A 22,534-nucleotide genomic window follows, 5' to 3' on the forward strand; every position below is an offset into this window, starting at 1 on the left:
TTGAAGAGTAGTCCAAACTCTTCACATAATTGTAAAATTATGTACTATGATGAAAAGTTGTAATATCAAGATGAGATCACCTTTTCAATGTTCATACCTATTTTGACTTTCATTCCAAATAGTAATGTTTACAAATTTGTGCCATTGTATTTTTTGGGGCCATACCTTGTGCTATGTTGGCATACTTTTTGGTCTTGTTAACATTATATGAATGCAATGTAGCATATTGAGGGCTCCTTCTGTACACTCATTAAGCTAGTAACCCTAAGCAATAAGCTAGTTGACTTACCCAGTTTGTTGATAGTATAGATAGTTGTAACCAACATGAATGGTACTTTCTATGCTAAAAGTTAGCAGAGTCCGTATGCAAGTTAGGAGAGTCTATATGCTAATTAGAATAGGGGGTATGGTGGCTAGCATATTGTGTTTAGTTAGCATATCCCCTATGATATTTAGCATACCTACTTATGTTGGTTAGCATAAATGCTAGTGTGTATACTAGCTAGCATACATTCTATTTATGTTATGTATGCTAGTTAGCATAGTCTCTATGGTCTTGTGGTCTAGCTTGAAGGTGTATGCATCCGATTGCTTGTAATACAGTCCTTGCACAACATATGAGCCTCTGTCAATTATATTGCTCCATTCATCGATGCACCCCTTCTCCACCTTCTCCTTTGCTGCAACACACTTGACAAGGTAAACCACATCCTCGGCATTGGTTGAAGCATCTGATTTTACAGCAAAAGTGTCGCCAACACATAGAGTGCTACTCAACACATCATGATTACCTTCGTATGTGAAACCATCATAGCCAACAACTTCCTCTGTCAAAACTTCATTCTATTGTCTCAAAATCCGCCAAAACCTCATCAGGTAATGGCAATAAAATATGAAACTCCCAAGCCTGCATGTGAGCTTTATTGATGCAGCAATTCCACCTTTTGTGCATGCATGCATCACAGAAGTATACCAAGTTTCTTGTTGCAAGGGCAGTTGGATCATGCAGGTTGTGGCCATGAAAAGCATGCAGAGAGCGAGATATTTCTACAGTGGCACAATTCCACTCAAATTTCCTGTTCAAATCCCCCTCTTTAACCTCCCAGAACACACAGGCACATTCCCTTTCTTTTGAGGATATGATATAGGGCTCTCTGCGAGACAGGTTGGCTTGGCAATAAGCAACCACATCTATTGCACACCGCAAAATAGCTCCATGCGGTTTTAGCTGCTCATGGGTCAAGGTTCTTTTTGCAATTGCTCCTACACCATCATGCTCTCTTGCCCAAAAACAACTCCTCATTAGAACCCGGTTGCTTGATGGCAGCCATTGTGTTGCGTACATTGGAGACAATTGCACAATAACCTCCTCCACTAAAGACTGATCATGGATTTCCCAAACAAGCAGATGTTGAGTAACAAGATTCCAGCTTCTATATTAAAATCTTCGGTCCTACTCTTGAAAGCTCTCACAATTTTGGAGGAGATTTTCTTCTCCTCATCATTGACGGCATGATGTCCTCGCTCATCTTTCATTTGTGCGCACTCTGTTTACTCTTTCTCTTCTCTCTCTTATTTCTTGATAACAGCAAGAGCCAGATCTTGGGAGTTGTAATTCATTGCCTGTAATGGCTCTCCGAGTGAGATACCTACAATATTTTCTTACCATCATATTACATCGCACCTCCATTTCCAGCATTGGAGTTAGTGGCAATAATGTTCTATGCTGGTTATCTATATATGTAGGTCTTTATTGGAGCGAGGGAGAGAGCTCAGCTTTGACAACTTAACTTTGAGGCAGGATGCCCGACACAAAGAACGAATGCGAGAGAGAGAGAGAGAGAGAGAGAGAGAGAGAGAGAGAGAGAGAGAGAGAGAGAGAGAGAGAGGTACGGAGTATGCACTGCACGCACGCGCGCGTGCGCACACACACACACACACACACACACACAGGGAGAGGGAGAGAGGGAGTCTTTGATGCCCTGAGAGAGTGAGGGAGTCTGCGCTCCACACACACACACACACAGAGACTCCCATACCGCACATAGTTTTGAGTAACTAAAAAACCAGGTCACACCCCAGAAGGGAGGGAATGAATAATATTTTTTATGGAAATTTTTAATTTAAATTGTACTTGCTCTTTGGTTTTCAATATATGCTAACAAGCACAAGTAACTAGCATTGTTTGGGGCAACATTTTCAGTGATACGTTAACATGCTTATACCCATCAACAAATTGACCATTTCTAATGAACTTTGATATCAGGCCAAGAGCCAAAGGGTCTAAACGACTTAGTATGGCTAGGATCCGAGGGAAAGGGCATAAGGATAAGGGGTCCTACTCGCAAGAGACAAGAGCTATAAGTAGGGAGGTTGGGAGAAGATCATTATGCCTATCTACCTCTAGGTCTCATATTGGTTTGAGTGCCTCAGGTTTTTGGGAGAAGAGTGTGTGGTCCTTTAGGGTTTTGCATGTTCATGAAATTGGGGAAGAAGGAGGGGACAAGGAGCCGCGTTGCAAGCGCCTTTAGCCAAGGACAGAGGTGGCCCTTGACCATCACCAATCTCTCTCTCTCTCTCTCTCTCTCTCTCTCTCTCTCTCTCTCTCTCTCTCTCTCTCTCTCTCTCTCTCTCTCTGTGTGTGTGTGTGTGTGTGTGTGTGTGTGTGTGTGTGTGTGTGTGTGTGTGTGTGTGTGTGTGTGTGTGTGTGTGTGTGTTTGCCTTGGCCTAAGAAGGCTTTTTTGACACATGCTTGAGGCCTATTGCAGCCCATAGCATGAGCTTCTCACTCATCTTTCCCTGTTCAGCTACCTGCCACCATCGCTCAGAAGCTTTGCTTCTTTTTCAATTTTTCTGCCTTCAAAAGTGGGTGCCTTGCCAATATGAAAGGTCATAGAAAGACCAAGGGTAGGTACCCACACTCGGCAACCCCCCACCCTCTTGTACTTCCCATCGTGAAGCAAAGTTACATCACTGACACAAGGCAAAGGCGAGCCAAGAGCCAAGTCAAATTAGTAACAGTAATTTTAGAGGAATTACTGAGCTTTTAAAGCATCTTCGACATATCTAAAGAGTTATAATTATCGTTTTTTGACATAAACTATAACCGGTGAGTAGAGTCTACATTGTCACGGGACAAGCACAGATTGCAGCATTAGGTCTTTTTTGACGGGCCTTTACAAGTTAACAAGCTCTGTCTGTGATGCTGAATCTTTACAACTTGGTGGTATTATAATTAGCACGACTGTCATAAAATATAATATCTAACCAACCCAAATTATTTTCTCATATTAAACTGATCATTTAATGTGGGAGAATAAACGGGAACAAGGGTTAGAATATCGACATGTGCTTATGGATTTGTCTCAACACAGGGCCAAGGTTAAAGGGGTCCAAATGAGAGATGGTATGTTAAAGAGAAGTGCTACCTAATGGAGCTTAAAGACCTTAGGGTTAGCTTCATTAAAAACCTCCAAAAGTTACTGTTAAAAAGTCCATTGACCTTAGGCAAGCTAGGGATGACCTTGAGGTGGGAACCCTACCCAAGCATGAGGTGCTTGCCGGCTTGCTAACTAAAGTGTTTAAAGTGTTTGTGGGAACCTTGCCCAAAGCTTGAGGTGATTTTTATGCTTAAAATGACTAAGGTTCTTGAAGTGTTCAATTCAAAGATAGACTCTCAAGAGGCATAAACGTTTTCCATGCTTGATTCAGTAAGTGCTTGAAGTTTTCAATTCAAACCAAATGACTTAAGAATCATAAAAGACACATGGGCAAATTCTCCACATGTGGCCCTCATGATGTGCTTGAATCCTATTTGATAGGCTTTAAAGAGGTCCAATGAGAATTTAGATGCATAAAAAATAAATAATTAAGTTCTTTCTCTCAAAGAGGAAAAATAGGACACATGTCCCAAATAATATAATTAAATATTATGAGAGAGAGAGAGAGAGGTGGATCAAGCATGAGAGGGGGGTATACTCTCCCACATACACACACACATTCTCTCATGGTGTGGAGTGCAAAGTGCAAGAGCTCCATCTCCTTCTCCGAGCTTGTTGAGAAGTGGGGAGCCTACACCAACACTCTTGGCTATGGAATGCAAATCCAACCAAGAGCCATGCTTCAATGCTTAAGCTTGTCATATTCTTCATCTTCATTACTATGCTATTATGCTATTCTAAGCAAGAAGAGTGATGATAAGTGAGGAACTATTTCTTTCTCCTATAGATGACTCTTCTTCCCCTTCCCTACCCTCATTCCCCGCTAGCTCTCTGCACCTTCGAAGGTGTTTGAGGCCTTGGGACTGAGGCTTGGGATAGTTAATTCTTTTTTTGCAAAGTTTGTGTTATGCTTGTGATGCATGAAGCTTTTCATCTTCATTGCATCACCTACGTCACAAGGAACACAAAGATTGTATTGTATCAAGTCTCTCTTGATGGGAGAATCTATAATACAAATGCCTTTTGGAGGGTGGACCAGCTCAATCCGGTCCTCAACTATTGTCATATTCTCTAATACTCTCTCTCTTGCAAAAGTATTGTTCATGCCAAGTTAATTAAGTACTATATTTATGTTGCTACCATCAATTAAGTTCACCCTCTATGTTCTCAAAGTAATCTCACAAAAATGCTCACTCTAATTTTCTTAATTCCACTATTCTCAAAGTTAATAGGCCAACTCCATTACATTGGTATCAGAGCATTTGGTTTTTCTTCTCTTGCTTAAGAAGAGAGGTCCTTAAGTACCCTATTAATGTTTGATTTTGTTAATTATATTAGGGTAAGTGGGATTGGGATCTATTATCGGTTTTGTTGAGCCCACTATGTGGGATATGGTGATCCACCTTTGGTCTTAATAATGGGGTTTTTTTAGACTTGCCTATGGATTTACCATTATTGAGCCATAAGAAGTTCAAAAGGAGCTATCCCTCGACAATTCTGCTATGTTAGACCCACCCAACTACTCTCTATAATTAACCAATTCGAGGCGTTAGAGTAGATACTTAAGTGCTTATTTTCAAAGACTAAGAGAAGTAGCAACTAAGGTTTTGAATTGCCAAAGAATAAACTAAGTAAACACATAAGTATAATTAGCATGGCTGACAATAGCCAAGAGAGTAGAATGAACATTGATAACTTTGATTTTGCACATGAAGGTGCTAACGATGATGCCCCCATGTTTATCAATTATCTTGTTACTATGTTGCATCAAGCTATGGGCAACCCTACTTTGCAAGTCGAAGTTACTCAACAACTTCGTGCTTATGGGATTTCCCTTCCTCTCCAAGAGGAGAGAGAGCTTAGGAGGCCTCTTGATGAGACCCCCAAAAGAAGACTCTCTCCCATACGAGAGGAGGAATCCAAAGAGCAAGAAAGCAATGAATCCCTAAGTTCCTCTGCAGATGTGGCTCCACGAAGACAGTGGTTTAGACGATCGCCAACTCCTCCCATGAGGAAACGGTCAATACACAGTCCTTCTCCTCGTCACTCCAAAAGGGAAGAGAGGAAACAAAGGAAGAAAAGGTCAAGAAAGAGGTCCCCCTCTTCTCCTTCTTCTTCACCTTCCTCCTCTCTCAACGAAAGCTATGGCTATTCTCCTAGAGAATACAAGAGGGGAGGACATCGCAAATCATACCCTGCATGGCGAAGATCACAAAAGCTCAAGAAGGTCAAAGAGGGAGGAAAGAGTATCTCTTTTCTCACCTTTGGTGCCACCGACAAAGTATTGGCCTTCATCCAACAATTTGATGTGGCCTTGGAGACGAGGGCTTCATGGAGTTCTCCAAGCTACACCATGTAGCTATGCACTTCCAGAAATCGGCTCGTCAATGGTGGGCTAGCCTTCGTGGAAACGGTGAAGCCCCAAAGACATGGAAAACTCTACGAGTTTCCATCATGAATCAATTCCTTGCAAGCGATGCAAAGGACAAAGTACTTACCAAATGGTGCAGTTTGAAGCTTCTCTCATATGAGTCTATTTATAAATATGTGGACAAGTTTTGGGATTTACATCTCAAGGCTACTGTCTTCCAAATCAAGCATTGAGGGAGAACAAGCTTTCTCTCAACCAAAAGAAAAGCGAATTTTTCCTTCAAGAGATTCAATACTTAGGTAATATTATCTCTCAAGATGGTATCCGTATGGATCCATCAAAGTTAGAGGTAATAAAAGCATGGCCTAATCCAAGGAATCTACATGAGCTAAGAAGCTTTATTGGTATCTGTGCATACTATAGTAGCAAAATTTTCTCAAATAGCAGGACCATTACATGACTCAACAAAAAAGAACGTTAAGTATTCATGGACTGCTAAGGAGCAAAAAGCTTTTGACAAGCTCAAAGAGAAGCTTACCTCTCAACCAATCCTCATGCTTTCGGATCTCTCAAAGCCATTTGAGGTCCAATGTGATGCTTATGGTGATTGCCTTGGAGCAGTTTTGCTTCAAGAAGGGCATGCCATAGCATATGAGAGCCGAAGGCTCAATACGGATGAACAAGTGTTGGGCATTTATGAGAAAGAGCTTTTAGCTGTTCTACATGCCCTAGACAAATGGAAGCACTATTTTTATTGGGGACTCCATTCAATTTACAAACAGACCACCAAAGTCTCAAGTACTTCATGACGCAAACCAAGCTTTTTGACAAACAAATGAGGTGGTAAATTTTTTTTCGCAATTTTATTTTCATATTGCTCGCATTGCTGGTAAGCACAATCAAGTGGCCGATGCACTTTTGCGACGACCAAAAGTCAATGTGGTGTCTATAGCAACTCACAATGATCTATCTTCTATGATAGATGAGTATGCTACTGACCCTGACTTTAAAGATGTAATGTCAACCCTTACTTTGGGGAAGAAAGAGGAACCATTCACTTGCAGGATGATTATCTTCTCCATGGAAATAGACTATGTGTTACCCACTCCCTTTGTGAGAAAGTCATGTATGAATCGCATGCTTCTCCCTATGCGGGGCATAGAGGCATTCAACCTACTCTTCGAGCAGTAGAGACATACTTCTATTGGCCTACCATGAAAGTGTACATACAAGAGTATGTTTCAAAATGTGTGGTATGCCAAAAGACTAAGTATGATAGAGGGAAGAAACCTTGATTACTCCAGCCATTGCCAATCCCTAATACACCATGGGAGAGTATATCCATGGATTTTATCTTTGGATTACCCAAGTCTATTCATGGGAATACGGGAATATGGACAATAGTCGATAGGTTCACCAAGCACACTTTATTCCTGTCAAAAAGACTATTAAGGCACACCAAATGGCAACCATGTTCATATCTCATATTTTCAAACACCATGGATTACTAGCATCCATCGTGTCAGTTAAAGACCTAGAATGACCAGTAATTTTTGGAAATGTCTCTTTGAAAATCTAGGTACAAGAATGAATTTCTCTTTGGTCTACCACCCACAAACAGATGGCCAAAGTGAGATAGCCAATCTTATAATACTCGATCTACTAAAGACTTATGTTACAGAAGTAGATCAACAATCACAATGGGAGAAGTACTTACCTCTTGTAGAGTATGCGTACAATAATACTGTCCATACTACTACACAAAAAGCACCTTTTGAGATCATAGAGGGAAGACCTAAAAGTCCCTTGCTACTTAAGTACATGGGAAGATCTTCGTTGCTGATGAGTATAGCCGTGACCTACAAGAATCTTTTCAAAAGGTTAAGGAGGCTATATCCATCTCTCAACAAAGGAAAAAAGCTTGCTGACAAGCACAGAAGGGCCTTAACGTTCAAAGAAAATGATTGGGTTTTACTTAAGTTTCCCAAGGCTTGATTGAGGTAAACGACGGGCAAAATCCTACGGGCCATCAAAAGTATTATGCTAAATTAGCAAAAAGATACTATGGTCCTTTTCAAATCTTGAAGCCAATCAATGACATGTCTTATCAACTCAAGTTTCCCAACCATTGGCTTATACACAATGCTTTTTATGTGAGCCTACTTAAGCCCTACAAAGGAGAGCTACCAAGGGAACCAATTGTTGAAGACCCTCCTAAAATCGAAGACCAAGAAGAGGTGCTATATATTTTTTGAAATGAAGACAAGGTACTACGGCATGGTAAGATTATCCGACGGTATCATATTAAGTTCAAAAACTTTCCTTTTGAAGATGCTAGATGGATGCAAGGAATACAACTTAAGGATAGTATGAACCTTGTCAATGCTTACAATGTTGCGCTAGAGTAAGCAAATATAAATGCTTTCTAAATGAACAATGTTTTTGTCTTATAAAAATAATCCTCTTTTGTGCACAAATTTAAATAGTATGCATGCTTAGAATCATGTTTGTGAGATAACAACATCACTCAAAAACCAAGTAGAATTTGTTACTCTACTTTGGGAGTATGATGTGGACTAAAGAGCAGACATGCTGAAGGAGTACGAGAGGAAGTGTGACGCGAGAGAGAGTGCGAGAAGAAGAGCACGACGATATGGTAAACTCGCTCTACTATAATGTGTAGAGCATAGTGAGTTCTTATTAGGTTTTTACAAAAGAATATGTGTACATACCTGGCGGCCCGCCCACTTACCTGGGCGACCACATTGGGCTTTATACCCCAACAACCTCCCACTTAAAGTCCAATGTGGTACTTTAAGTGTGAGAGAAGCTACTATACAAGCTAATATACAAGAGATGTAGAGAAGTGATGTACTACCCTACACCTAACTGCTTGCAAAAATGCACAAAGCTCTATGAGGGAAGTCCTTTTGTAAGTAGATCAGCAGGATTTTCTGTGGTGTGAACTTTGACAAGCTGAAGTTGTTTATCCTCGAGCATTTCCCTGATGAAATGATACTTCACATCCACATGCTTTGTCTTTGAGTGATACACTGGATTGCGAGCCAATTGTATAGCACTTTGACTATCACAATATAACACAGGCATCTCTTCTTTGATTCCCAAATCTGTTACTAGTCGATTAAGCCAAATTGATTCTTTGCATGCCTCTGATGCTGCAACATATTCAGCCTCTATAGTAGACTGAGTAACACAATCTTGTAATCTAGAACGCCATGATACTGCTCCACCAGCCAATGTAAAGACATACCCTGACGTAGACCTTCGGTTGTCTAAGTCACCTGCATAATCTGAGTCTGTAAAACCCTTTACACTTAGCTCCTGACTCCCATAGCATATACGCATACTCTTTGTAGCTTTCAGGTATCTCAATATTCCTTTCATTGCCTCCCAATGTTTCTTTCCTTGGTTTGACATGTATCGACTTACTACTCCCACGGTAAATGCAATGTCTGGGAGAGTAGCAATCATCGCATACATCAAACTACCCACTGCAGACGCATATGGAATCTTATCCATTTCAGCCTGTTCTTCCTCAGACACAGGACAATCTTGTTTGCTAAGTTTCACATATGGTGGCAGTGGAACACTCAATGCCTTTCCCTTCTCCATATTGAAACGTTGCAAAACCTTCTCAATATACTTTGTTTGAGATAACCAAATCAACTTCTTTGATCTGTCTCTCTCAATGCGCATACCAAGTATATGACTTGCCTCACCCATGTCTTCCATGTCAAACGATTTTGTCATCTTTGACTTCAAAGCTGAAATTTCTTCCAAGTGCTTGCCAGCAATCAACATGTCATCCACATACAAAATAAGGATCCCATCCTTAGCCTCCTTTGTATATAGACAGTGATCGAACTCACTACGTTTGTAGCCTTGAGAAAGCATAAACTTGTGGAACTTATGGTACCATGCCCTCGGTGATTGTTTTAAGCCATAAAGACTCTTTAACAACTGGCATACCAAATCTTCCTTTCCTTTCTCAACAAACCCTTCTGGCTGCTGCATGTAAATTTCCACATCTAAATCACCATGCAAGAACGATGTCTTGACATCCATTTGGTGCAACACCAAATCTAATATGGCAACCAATTCAAGAAAGCATCTCAATGTAGTCATCTTGACCACCGGAGAGAAGACTTCATCAAAGTCAATGCCTTGTTCTTGCTTAAAGCCCTTGGCAACAAGCTTTGCTTTGTACTTTGGCTGACTATCATGAGCGGTGATCTTATACCTGTAAACCCATTTACAAGGTAGAGCCTTTTTTCCCTGTGGTAATTTAACTAGCTTCCATGTCTGGTTTTTATGCAGAGTTGTCATCTCTGACTGCATGGCCAATTGCCAATTCCCGGAGTCCTTTATTTGCACTGCTTCCTTGTAACATGAAGGCTCATTGCAATCAGTCAACATGACATAGTTCATAGATGGAACAAACCTATCAGGAGGTCGCGTGATACGTCCAGATCTACGCACAATAGGTGGCTCAGGCTCAGCCACAACTTGTGGTTCCAATCTATCCTGTCCTTGCTCCTCTTGAGCCCTGACATTTTTTCTTGCACGTGCAGGTCCATCTTCTTGGAAGACAACTCTTCTAATCTCCTCAACCCTCTCTGGTTTAGAATGATATTTGGATTCATTAAAGTGAACATCATTGCTGCGGACAACCTTTCTGGATTCGGGATCCCAAAGTCTGTACCCCATCTCACCAGAATTACCATAGCCTAGAAAGATGCACTTTCTACTCTTTGGCTCAAGTTTGTTCCTAAATTCCTTTGGAACGTGAGTATATGCCTCACAGCCAAAGACTCTGAGATGCTTGTATGAGGGCATTTTGCCTGACCATACCATCTCTGGCACTGAATCCTTTTGCAAAACCTTGCTAGGAGATCTATTTACAAGATGAACAGCTGTTGATACAGCTTCAGCCCAAAACAGTTTCAGCTGTTGAAAGGCCTTTGAAACATACTCTCCACCATTGTCAGTGTGTAAGCATTTAAGCTTCTTGCCACTCTGATTCTCCACAAGTGTCACAAACGTTTTGAAAACACTAAACGCTTCATCCTTGTGCTTGAGAAAGTAAACCCATACTTTCCTCGAGTAATCATCTATAAATGTCATAAAGTAAGAAGCTCCCCCTAGAGATAGGTTAGACATAGGTCCACACAAATCACTATGAACAAGTGCCAATTGTGTATCTCTTCTACTGCTTCTATGCTTATGTGGCTGCTGTGTTTGCTTACCATACAGACAATGTTCACAGAATTCAAAATCATTAAATGAAAAGCCAGGCAAATAACCAGAACAAGACAAGTTTTGCATTCCCTTCTTGGACATATGTCCTAGCCGGCTATGCCACAAAGAAACGTTCGGCTACTCGGTTACATTGATTACATTTTTAGAGACATTTGATACATAAATCATGTAAAGTCCTCCAGACTTTACTCCATGTGCTACTGTCATCGAACCCTTGGATATCTTCCACATGTTTTGTCCAAAAGTGGTGATGTAGCCAGCATCATCAAGTAAACCTGTGATGATCAAGCTCTTTGTAATTGCGGAAATATGTCTCACATTCTTCAGCGTGAAAGAAGAGCCATTCTGAAACTTCAATTGAACATCTCCAACACCTAAGATCTCACATGTCTGCCCATTGCCTAGCCGAACATGATCTTTAGTGGTCACATAAGAGGTAAACCACTCCTTGTTTGGAGACACATGAAGTGATGCCCCTGAGTCTATAATCCAGTCACTCAGTGCATTTCCATCAGATGTTGTAAGAAGAGCTGAGTCCATTGTATTCTTCAAGAAGTAGATGTCTCCTGAAACTAGACTGTCATCCTCTGCAACAGTGTTTGTCACATTTATTTCTTGAATCTTCACTGAGGACTTGTTCTTCTCACCATGGTCTTCAGCTTTCTCTTTGCCTTTTTCTGCTTTCCATTCTCTGCAGTCTCTTTTCATGTGACCCTTCTTGCCACAATGGTAGCATTCTATGTCACTCTTGCCTTTAGCACTGCGGGACTTGCTACGAGATTGATTCCTCTTTCCACCTTTGTACTTTTCTTTGGTCCTTCCCCTGACAACTAAGGCTGTTCCTTTGCCTTTGTCCATTGTCATTCTATTGGTTTCTGCAGTAAGCAGACTTCCTTCTACACCTGCTATGTTCAAACCATCTGGAGGTGAAGAATTACTCAAAGCTGTGCGAAAAGTGTCCCAACTTTCCGGCAATGTGATCAACAGGAACATAGCTCTAACAGGTTCATCAAACTTGACACCTTGAGCTGACAACTGACTGTAGATGGTGTTCAATTCATTCAGATGATTGGACATAGGTGTCCCTTCTTTCATCTTCAAGTCAACAAGCTTCTTAAGCCAGTATACATGTGAAGTTGCACTCTGCTTCTCATAAAGATCACTCAGCTTTGTCCATGCTTCATAAGCCGACATCTCGTCTGCTACATTGAAGTAAACGCTTTCTACCAAAGTCAGCATAATGGTAGAAAGTGCCAATTCATCCATTTCGCTCCATTCATCTTCGTCCATATCTTGTGGTTTTATCCCCTTGAGCTTTATAGGTTTTATCTACTTCTTTTGTACCAACACGTGCCAAGTCTGCTTCTTCCACAATGGGAAATTGGTTCCATCCAGCTTCTTGATATTGTAAAGAGCAGTGTCCTGTGATCCAGCCATAGCTACGCTTCACAGTAGTTTACTTTCCTGGGAAAAATTCGGCAGAGTTTCCCCTGTAAACTGACCTCTGAACCAATATCAACCTGTCAAATGAACCAAGAAAACTTCAGATTCTGCAAAAATTTCGGCAGAGTCTCCTCTGTAAAATGGCTCTGGTGTACTCAAAAAACAGATCAAAAACAGCTCAAAAAACACTGTCTCTCTGACACTGTAAGCTGTGGGTAAACCTGTCCTGCACCTGTACTGTCTCTCACTGTCCTGTCACTATCCTGTAAGCATAGACTGCGACAATGCCTCAACGGCAGTAAAGCAAAGATGCAATCCCAACTGTCTAACTCACAGTCAATACATCCTAGCTGCCTATCTAAGGGTGCTCGAGGGATCGCTCCAAGACCTGTATCACCGAAAGGATCTCAACATTCGAGAATCCCCCAGCTCAATAAAACCTCACTCGACCCTCAACAAAGGCTGCAGTAAATCTGACAGTACATAGACTTCCCACAAAGTCATACATCCACAAATTTTCCACTATATGCTGTAACCGCTGCGGCGGTTGTTTGCTGCATGACTCACAGCCAGTAAACCCTCAACACACATACATCATCTCTGACAATACATCCCATGTGGAAGTACCTGCAATGTCAGGATGAAATCTGGAATATCAAGCAGCAAACACAAGCTACCTGATGAACTAGTGGATGTCGCCTACAGTCTGTGTGTAGATGCGTCTGTGTCGTATGTGACACGTCTCCAAGAACTGTGAGCCATCCTTCGATGTGTAGACAGCCACAAATCAACACTCTGGGAGTGCCGATATCATCAGCACCTGCAGTCGTAGGCCGAAACCCCAAATTTGCAGAGTCGGATCTGCACCCGCCGAGACCACGTAGTCGAAAATGGCATGCGCAAAACTCTGTCTTTGCCTGTCGAATTTCACTCCAATCTGAGCAAGTGACTCTGGCTACCTGCAAATGCTGCCCCGAGCCTCGATCTGAGCTCTGATACCAGTTGAAGGAGTACGAGCAGAAGTGTGACGCGAGAGAGAGTGCTAGAAGAAGAGCACGACGATATGGTGAACTCGCTCTATTGTAATGTGTAGAGCATAGTGAGTTCTTATTAGGTTTTTACAACAGAATATGTGTACATACCTGGCGGCCCACCCACTTACCTGGGCGACCACATTGGGCTTTATACCCCAACACATGCTTACGACAGCTATGTCTCCCAAGCACCAAATGGACTAGTCATTCATTCTTGAATGATGTCGCAGGGTGAAAAGGGATCCTCTACCTGCTAAGAAACATAGAATAATGACTAAGACTTTATCTCTTCTTCCTCATAGTCAAGGACGATTATGATGAAACGTAGACTAATGACTAAGACTTTATCTCTTCTACCTCATAGACAAGGACGCCTATGATTTCAAGAGAGAGGTAATGCCATAAAATCTAATATCTAACCAATCCAACTTATTTTCTCATATTAAATTGATCATTTAATGTGGGACAATAAACGAGAACAAGGGTTACAATATCGACATGTGCTTATGGATCTGTCTCAACACGGGGCCAAGGTGAAAGGGGTCCAAATGAGAGATGGTTTGTTAAAGAGAAATGCTACCTAATGGAGCTTAAAGACCTTAGGGTTAGCTTCATTAAAAACCTCCAAAAGTTAGTGTTAAAAAACCCTTTGACCTTAGGCAAGCTAGGGCTGACCTTGAGGTGGGAACCCTACCCAAGCATGAGGTGCTTATCGGCTTGCTAACTAAAGTTCCTAAAGTGTTTGTGGGAACCTTGCCCAAAGCTTGAGGTGATTTTTATGACTTAAGAAGCATAAAAGACACATGGCAAAATTCTCCACATGTGGCCCTCACGATGTGCTTGAATCCTATTCGATAGGTTTTATAGGGGTTCAATGAGAATTTAGATGCATAAAAAATAAATAATTAAGTTCTTTCTCTCAAAGAGGAAAATAGGACACGTCTCAAATGATATAATTAAATATCACTAGAGAGAGAGAGAGAGAGAGAGAGAGAGAGAGAGAGAGAGAGAGAGAGAGAGAGAGGGAGGTAGACCAAGCATGAGAGGGGGGTATACTCTCCCACCATGGTGTGGAGTGCAAAGTGCAAGAGCTCCATCTCCTTCTTCAAGCTTGTTGAGAAGTGGGGAGCCTACAACAACACTCTTGGCTATGGAATGCAAATCCAACTAAGAGCCATGCTTCAATGCTTAATCTTGCCATCTTCTTCATCTTCATTACTATGCTATTATGCTATTCTAAGCAAGAAGAGTGATGATAAGTGAGGAACTATTTCTTTCTCCTATGGACGATTCTTCTTCCCCTTCCCTACCCTCATTCCCCGCTAGCTCTCTCCACCTTCGAAGGTGTTTGAGGCCTTGGGACTGAGGATTAGGATAGTTAATTCTTTTTTTGCAAAGTTTATGTTATGCTTGTGATGCATGAAGCTTTCCATCTTCATTGCATCACCTAGGTCAGAAGGAACACAAAGAGTGTATTGTATCAAGTCTCTCTTGATGGGAGAATCTATAATACAAACGCCTTTTGGAGGGGACCGGCTCCAAGTAAATCCAGTCCTCAACTATTGTCATCTTCTCTGATACTCTCTCTCTCTCTCTTGCAAAAGTATTGTTCATGCCAAGTTAATTAAGTACTATTTTATGTTGCTACCATCAATTAAGTTCACCCGATATGTTCTCAAAGTAATCTAACAAAAATGCTCACTCTAATTCTCTTAATTTCACTATTCTCAAAGTTAATAGGCCATTTCCATTACAAAGGCTAATTATCATTGAGTGACGAGGTTCCAAACTGTCTCACTCAGTGCCATTGTTTCAAGGTGGTTTGAAAATGTTATCAATTGTCGAAGTCTTCGAGGTATTTCTTGATTTTGATTTAGCAAACTATCCCTCGTGGATCCCGTGTTCGACTCTCTGGACATGGGACTACTTGATAATCATCTTTTCAAATTTTAACTTTCCTCAAGGGGACGACTCCTCCTCCTTAGAGTGTCCTTGAAATTTTGGAGGATACTAGTAATTTGCCTGAAGCAAAGAAGTATGTCACGCGTCATGACCTCCAAAAGTTTGATGATCGAAATTGCAAATTGGTCATTCAAGTTCAACTACTCGCTACTCGGGTGGAGCAGCTTACAAAGTTGATCACCTCATACATCTGCAAGATGTAGTCACTTCTCATGGAAAAAAGATCAAAAAAAGTATCAGCCAACGTGGCCAAGAGGAGACTTTTAGTTACAGAGTTTAAGAGAGCAAAAATGCAAAAGTTGTGCTTTAATTGCATTGAAAGACACCAACAAAAACACTGTCCCCATGCATCAAATTCATAGGACCTTAATGAATGTCATCAATAAATTGTCAACTATCTTTTATATATCATTGAGTAGGTATCTATTTTCTCGGCTCTTACATAAGATACAAAAATAGACCGATAGATATAGCCTATAGAAATTGCAAATGTTGCTTTAAGCTTTGATTCTTAGAAGGGTTGATTTCCACATACATATGGTGATTATCCTTATGTCATTTACATTTAGATAAATCAATAAGATATGCTATACCTATTCTTTTACAGGCACGACCCTTTACACCATTTGGAGCTTCACCTTGACTACATAGGCTTGCCCACCATTGATGGGCTGACTTTTGGAAATGCATAGAAACATTTCAGAGACTTGAAGATTTCGAGAGATTTTCATCTCCAAAAGCCGTGTTAAATTATTGGATAAAGGCCAGCACTTTATCAATTGCTCTGAAGGTTCCCTCATTGGTAAAAAAGTTGATGTTCTTTCCTCCCTCTTTGAATTTCTTCAACTTACGTGACCTATAGCTCCTCCATTTATCCCTTCTCTTCTCTCCCTTGGTTGACAAGTTGCTATCCTCCAAGTAAAAAATGATGATGAAGAGAAAGAGGAAGAAGGCAAAGATGGTGACCTCTTTCTTCGCTTCCTCTTGCTTAGATTTCTTTCTCCCTTATTTGGAATGGCATGGGAGGGAGTACTTGATGACTTCCTCTTTTTTTTGGGAGGAGTATATGAGCGACATGCGTGTCGTCTTCTTGGGACAACATCTCTTTCATATGTAGGAGGGGTGTCACTTTCATAACTCTCCCTTGAAAGTTCAGGATGCATTTCTTCTTCTCAAACAGTTTTCATGGGAGGTCCTTTTGGTATCTCCTCTTTATTACCCAAAGATATTCCTCTTAGGGGGTCTCACTAAGAGGCCTTACAAGGACTCTCTCTTCTTGGGCACTTAAGGTAATTTAAGCTTGAAAGCCTTGAATTTTCTTTGAACTTCTGCTTGCAAAATAGGGTTTCCCATTGCTTCTTGCAACTTGTTAACAAGGTAGTTGACAATTCTAAAACCATCATCAAATGATATACCATGAGCCAAATTTAAATTGTCAATATTAAATGCATTCTCTTTATTATGTTGGGCCATGATTAAATTTCCTTATATGTGTATGCTAACTCTTTTCTTGGCACTTCATAAAATTTGGCTACCCCTCCTCTCATCCCTTGAAACTTAGCACTCGAGTAACTACATCCGTGGTTTAGATAATTATTAATTGCACACGGTAGTGGAGTAGGTTTAACAATGCGAGGTTGACAAAGGTTCCTATCGAACGACTAATAGCTCAATAATGGTTAAGCTATAGGAAAGTACCAAAAGAGTCCAATTATCAAGACCATAGATATTGATGGTGTCCCCCGTACCCTATAAACAACCATACCATCCAAGATAATAAATCCTAGTCCCACTTACCCTATTGCAATGAACAACTCCAACCTTTCGTACATTACTCGAGGACCTCTCTTCATACGCAAGAAAAGAGAAACCTCAACTCTGATACCAATGTCACAGAGTCTCATAGATTCAACAAAATTTAACTATAAAAGCAGAGAGTTTTTCCTCAAGATAAAGATAGCAATGTGTGTTGAGCTAATTGCTTTACACAAATACACATTAAAAGCACTATAATCATGCACATAATTCAAAGACAATACACAATTAAGATTGACAACTCGATGAGCACAGGATTTGCTTGGAGCCGGTCCCCCCTCCAAAAAGACTTGTATTATAACCCTTTCAAATGAGAGCTTTATTAAAACTCTTGGGGAGATTTTCTAGAATTGAAAACATGGTAAATCTATAGGAGTCCATGGTATAACACTCCTTCCCAAACCCTAAACACCCCAATGAGGAGAAAGGAATTGCGGGGAAAGAGGGAGATGAGGGTGAAAACAAGTATCTTTCAAACAAGAGAATGGATTCTTCGTATACGCTTGCTCATGGGCAAACTCTTAGCATAGATTAGTGTAATATAATAGTAGAGATAGAGAAGAAGAAACTTTCATTGGATTGGATTTGCATCCATAGCAAAGTGCTTCAGCATAGAATCTATTTCTAGAGCTTCCCTGTGAGAGAGAGAGAGAGAGAGAGAGAGAGCTTTGACAACTTGGATACTTGAGAGAGTGTGAGAGAGGAGCAAGAAGAGCCAAAACTCCTCACAAGCCCTTCCTTATATGCTTGCAAAACTGTGCAACTAGATTTGAATTAGAATGCTTCACACTTGACCAATGAGATAGGAACACCTCATTATGCAACTCAAGCATGACACACACTTGTCCACTCTTGCCTTGCACGATAGTACTCCCCACCCCCCCTTCTTGGGACTCTTCTTGGAAATGGAGACACCACACACTTGTTAAATTCACCCAAAGCAAGTGTGCTACTTTAGACATTTCGCCTCGTCAAAATTAGTAAACAAAGATTGGAGTCAACTTACTAAATGAGGAAGAGCCGACCTAACCCTAGTGTTTAGCTTTTCCCTTTCATTTAATGCAAAACATAAATTTATCTTTTTATTAATTAGCTAGGCATCAACTCTATCCCACACGAGCTTTTTTAGGAGGGGATCAATGGCCAATTATAAAAGGGGCTTTGCAGGGGCATGGCGGAGCGCCGATCTTGCGATGCCGCTCAAATTTACTAAACTAACCCAAATTTATCAAGAACACGTCTCCCAATGCTCTCAAGAAACATGCGCAGGCGAAGTGGTTAAGGTGATAGGCTCTCAACAGTGACGTCGTTGCTTCGAGTTGAGGAAGGGGGTGCACCCGAATGTACCCGTTTTCTCAAATTTACAAGAAGTAGATTATATGGCTCAGATTGCGCCTAATCCCATAATAAACATGGACCATTGATCCCCTCCCATATTGCCCGTGTGAGATAGTGAGGAGGCAGGAGCAGTTTTGCACAAACTTTGGAAGCTTATGAAACTACCAAGAGGCTACAATTTACTTGCTAATTTAGGGTCTGTTAAATCAAGATACGGTATGGTTGAAATTGAACTAACCCCCTGGGCTTTAAAACTTTTTCCCCACGTGCAAAACCTTGGCACAGTGCCTTTGAGGTGTCAATGCTACTCCCAAACCTGGTACATTTAGTCAATTGTGGCAAGTTAAAATTTGACCCTACGGCTTCGAAGACTTCATGTTTGGAGTCTAAAGAGTTACTCTAATGATTTAAGCTTAGCATTATTTTTTCTATTTTAAGACTATTTTATTTGCTCTCGATCATCACATTTATATTGGAGGTATCTTTTGACTTGTTGAGACCCCTGCACATTGTTGATAGAGTCTCTCTCTTCGCTTCTCTCACTAGAACGATAAGCAAGGCATGTGCACATTCCCCCGGCTGATTGGCACTCAATCACCCTCACCGCGCCTCTTTGTTACTTGTGCATGTGTGCACTCTATCTGAGTATTGTAATTTAAGGTTGTCTTGTTCTCCAAGGATATATAGACCGTTGTTCATAGGCCACATTGGTCATCGCCAACTCTACTATCAACTCTTTAAAAATATATAATCTTTAGGCAAGGATTTTTTCATCACATTGATTCATTATGGATTGGAAGATGCTTAATAGTGAGAGGTTTAGGCTCAAGGTTAAACACTTTCAAGAAGGAGATGCGGTGGCTACCAAGCTCGGGCCTTTCCAGAGGCCTGATTGTCATGCTTTTCCCCTTAGGAAGTTGAGCGATATAGAAATATTTTTATCAGCTGCTTCTTTAGAGTGATTGAGCATAACTGATAGATTAGTTAGGCCAACACGGAGGAAATATTATCCCGCCATTCGTATTTCTACATTACATTTGTAATTGATGATAACCAGTGTTTACATTCGCCAATTGTAGACTTGGGTTGAGAGGAATGAGAAAGTTTAAAGGATTCTGAATGTCCTGCTTTACATTAAAAACTCTTCCAGCATTAGATAGGGTAAAAGCAGATTAGGATACTATTGTCACTCTGTGTAGCTATGTGAAGGACACTCCCAAACATTCGTTCACTTCCCAGATGCGATAGCTCCAGGCTTTAGTGCATTATCAACCGTGCAACCTTCATTATACTTTGCATACGATCTACAAATTCTATTGAAGAAATTGTATATACCAAAGACAAGACCCAATTGCTCAATAGATAAAACATCCACTATATTTAAACGCCATAGTCAGCTCCATTTCAGCTAGATTGCTAATTTTTGGTGGGAATAACAAAGGTTGTTAGGTTTGCCAACTAACAATCAGATAGTGACAAAGTCGAGGACTTTCATATCAGCTGAATGAGAACATTCAAGCCAAACTTCATTCTCTTCATTAACCAGAAGAGATGAAGGGCTCAAATGAGAGGCATTTGGTCAGTGAACAGTAGCAAACTTCCGATGTAGATACACCCAGATAGGCATGATCTATAATCGAAACAGACTCGTACCATCAAGGTAAATGCAATGAAAACATGACGAGTAAATTGACAAAACAGGAGCAGGCACAGTTAACACGACAAAATAGGACCTTCCAACCAAATAAAAGGTTTTTACAAACTTCTCAATTGGCATACAAAGGAAGCGAAAGTCAATATCTGCTCCAAGTGATGGAGGTAGAAGGATCATCGCTCACTTGCTCAAGAAAGCCTGCACATTCAAAGAAACACAGAGAGCCACAAATCAGAGAAAACTCTTTCATGCTGCTTCACATATACATGAGTGAAGTAAACCATAACGCAAGGAACACGAAAAAAACAGAATTACCGAGAAAATGGTGTTGTGGCCAGGGTCAGAAAGATGGGCGGCAAGGTTGTCAATGGGGCCAGTGCCGGTGTAGATTGCTTGGAACCATGCACCCATAACGGCCAACATAGCGAGTCTGCCATTCTTGATCTCCTTAGTCCTTAGCTCCTTGAGCTTCTCAGGAGAACCAGAGCCCCAGCCTAGAGGGTCAAACCAGAAGCCACCGGGATATCCGACATCTGTGCCTGTTAGCTTGTTGTTGGTGAAGATGGGATCAGTATTCACTGATCCTGGAGTGATGATGTCTGCCCATCTTCGGCCCTCGGCCCAACCCAAGAATATAAGCTCCACAACGAAGAGGGTAGTCGTATCTGTGAAGTACTCGGCCTCTCCAGCTGAGTACCATGATGGGGTGTTCAAGATTCCTGCTTTGGTGAGAGCCTCTGGAATGAATATTCCAGCAGCACCCAACATAGCCCACCGGCAGTGCACTATCTCTGATTGCACAAACCACTTGAGGAGCTCAGGCTCGGATCCTAAAGCGGCAAAATACACATCAATCAGCAATAGTTAGGGCATTTCAAAGATACGAGGTTCAAATCAAGCGGTACGAGGTTCAAATCAAGCGGTGAAGCAGCAATTCAAATCTTACCGAGACCAAGGGGGTCAAAACCAAAGTCCCCAGGTAGGCTGCATTGGAAGCATCAGACAATAAGTCATGATATAATCCGCAATAGCGACAATACCTTCACACAGTAACTAATATATATTGAAATGGTATGCGCTGATGAAAAGCAAACCATCATATGAAATGCAAATACAAATACACAGAAATAGCACCGTGACGATGATGGGCATGGATACTACATCTCCAGCTGAAAAATGACTATATTCCATGCCAACAGGACATTCACATAGTACCACTGTGCTGCTGCTTTCACTAATTCAATGAAGGTACACACCTTCCGTCAAGCCATTCGGGAGGAGTGCTGCCGGGGAACCACAAAGGCCTGTCGGCTGCTGCTGCCGAAACGGTGACGGCCCTCTTTGATGGAGCAAACGTAGCTGCTGCGGGCGCAGCTCGCAATGCCCGTCCGGACACAAAGGAGCTCTTGCTCACGCTGCAGAACACAAACCCAGACACAACGCTTCAATCTAGCCAGCGCATTCCCGAAAAACAGAAGCGCAGAACAATCACAACGCGTGTCTCCGCGAGCATGTAGCAGCCAATGTGCCTAAGAAACGATAGGCACACGCAAATCCACAAGAGGGCGCGCAGTATTGAGAGCGTAGAGAAACGATAGGCACACACAGATCATCACTCGAGCGCTAGGCATACCTGGAAGCTGCCACGGCTGCGAGGCTGCTAGAGGAGCACACCGCGGACGCCATAGCCACAAGCTCGCGGTGATCGATTGCAGCTACTGCTCGCTCTTCTCGTTTGCTTTCTCGCAATCACAAGCACAGATTCGGTTGGGCGCCCACTAGCACACTCAAACCAACAGGTTTCTCCTCATAGAATACAATCTGTCCAAGGATAAAGGATAGGATAGTGCTCCTTTCATTGGTGGATGCCTCCTCACCACATACTTTCATCCAATTCAACCAGTTTATTTTCTTCAAACTACACATAAAACCCAACCTTCGGTGTACTATTGCTCGACAAATTTCACCTCAAGTCATGGAAATTTTAAATTTGTGCTTTCTCCATTGATCACAAAAACCATTTTTGGTGAGCATTGAGCATCAAGGATACACCCACTTCATCCACCGGAGTGAACTACGTGCCCCAACCACCATCGACAAAGGAAGGTAGCTAATACCATGTTCCAAAAGCATGCATCGTTAGCACATTGACTAGTATTCTGGTCACTAGTATTGCCGACGGCCTTCGGCTGCCTCT

At 41.5% G+C, this 22,534-nt stretch overlaps 1 protein-coding gene across 1 annotated transcript; it reads right to left on the minus strand.

Annotated features, from left to right (window-relative positions):
- Nucleotides 1-20,396: 20,396 nt before the first annotated feature.
- Nucleotides 20,397-22,130, minus strand: LOC147450363 (photosystem I chlorophyll a/b-binding protein 2, chloroplastic-like). The gene is made up of 5 exons (XM_086519607.1): nt 21,971-22,130; nt 21,594-21,752; nt 21,284-21,321; nt 20,653-21,167; nt 20,397-20,535 (listed from the first exon to the last, which is right to left on the minus strand). The coding sequence occupies exons 1-5, from the start codon at nt 22,021-22,023 to the stop codon at nt 20,518-20,520; spliced, it is 783 nt and encodes a 260-aa protein (XP_086375733.1). The 5' UTR covers nt 22,024-22,130; the 3' UTR covers nt 20,397-20,517.
- Between the last annotated feature and the right edge of the window lie 404 nt (nt 22,131-22,534).

This window comes from Adiantum capillus-veneris, chromosome 9 (assembly GCF_014529385.1).
Source record: "Adiantum capillus-veneris isolate H3 chromosome 9, ASM1452938v2, whole genome shotgun sequence".
Taxonomy (NCBI): Eukaryota; Viridiplantae; Streptophyta; class Polypodiopsida; order Polypodiales; family Pteridaceae; genus Adiantum; species Adiantum capillus-veneris.

Bases quoted from the DNA above. Each gene is read 5' to 3' on its own strand.
- LOC147450363 (XM_086519607.1), bottom strand. From the start codon at position 22,023: ATGGCGTCCGCGGTGTGCTCCTCTAGCAGCCTCGCAGCCGTGGCAGCT. The intron at 21,753-21,970 runs GTATGCCTAGCG...TGTGTTCTGCAG, and splicing joins GCAGCCGTGGCAGCTTCCAG to CGTGAGCAAGAGCTCCTTTG. The intron at 21,322-21,593 runs GTGTGTACCTTC...CTTCCAATGCAG, and splicing joins CCCGAATGGCTTGACGGAAG to CCTACCTGGGGACTTTGGTT.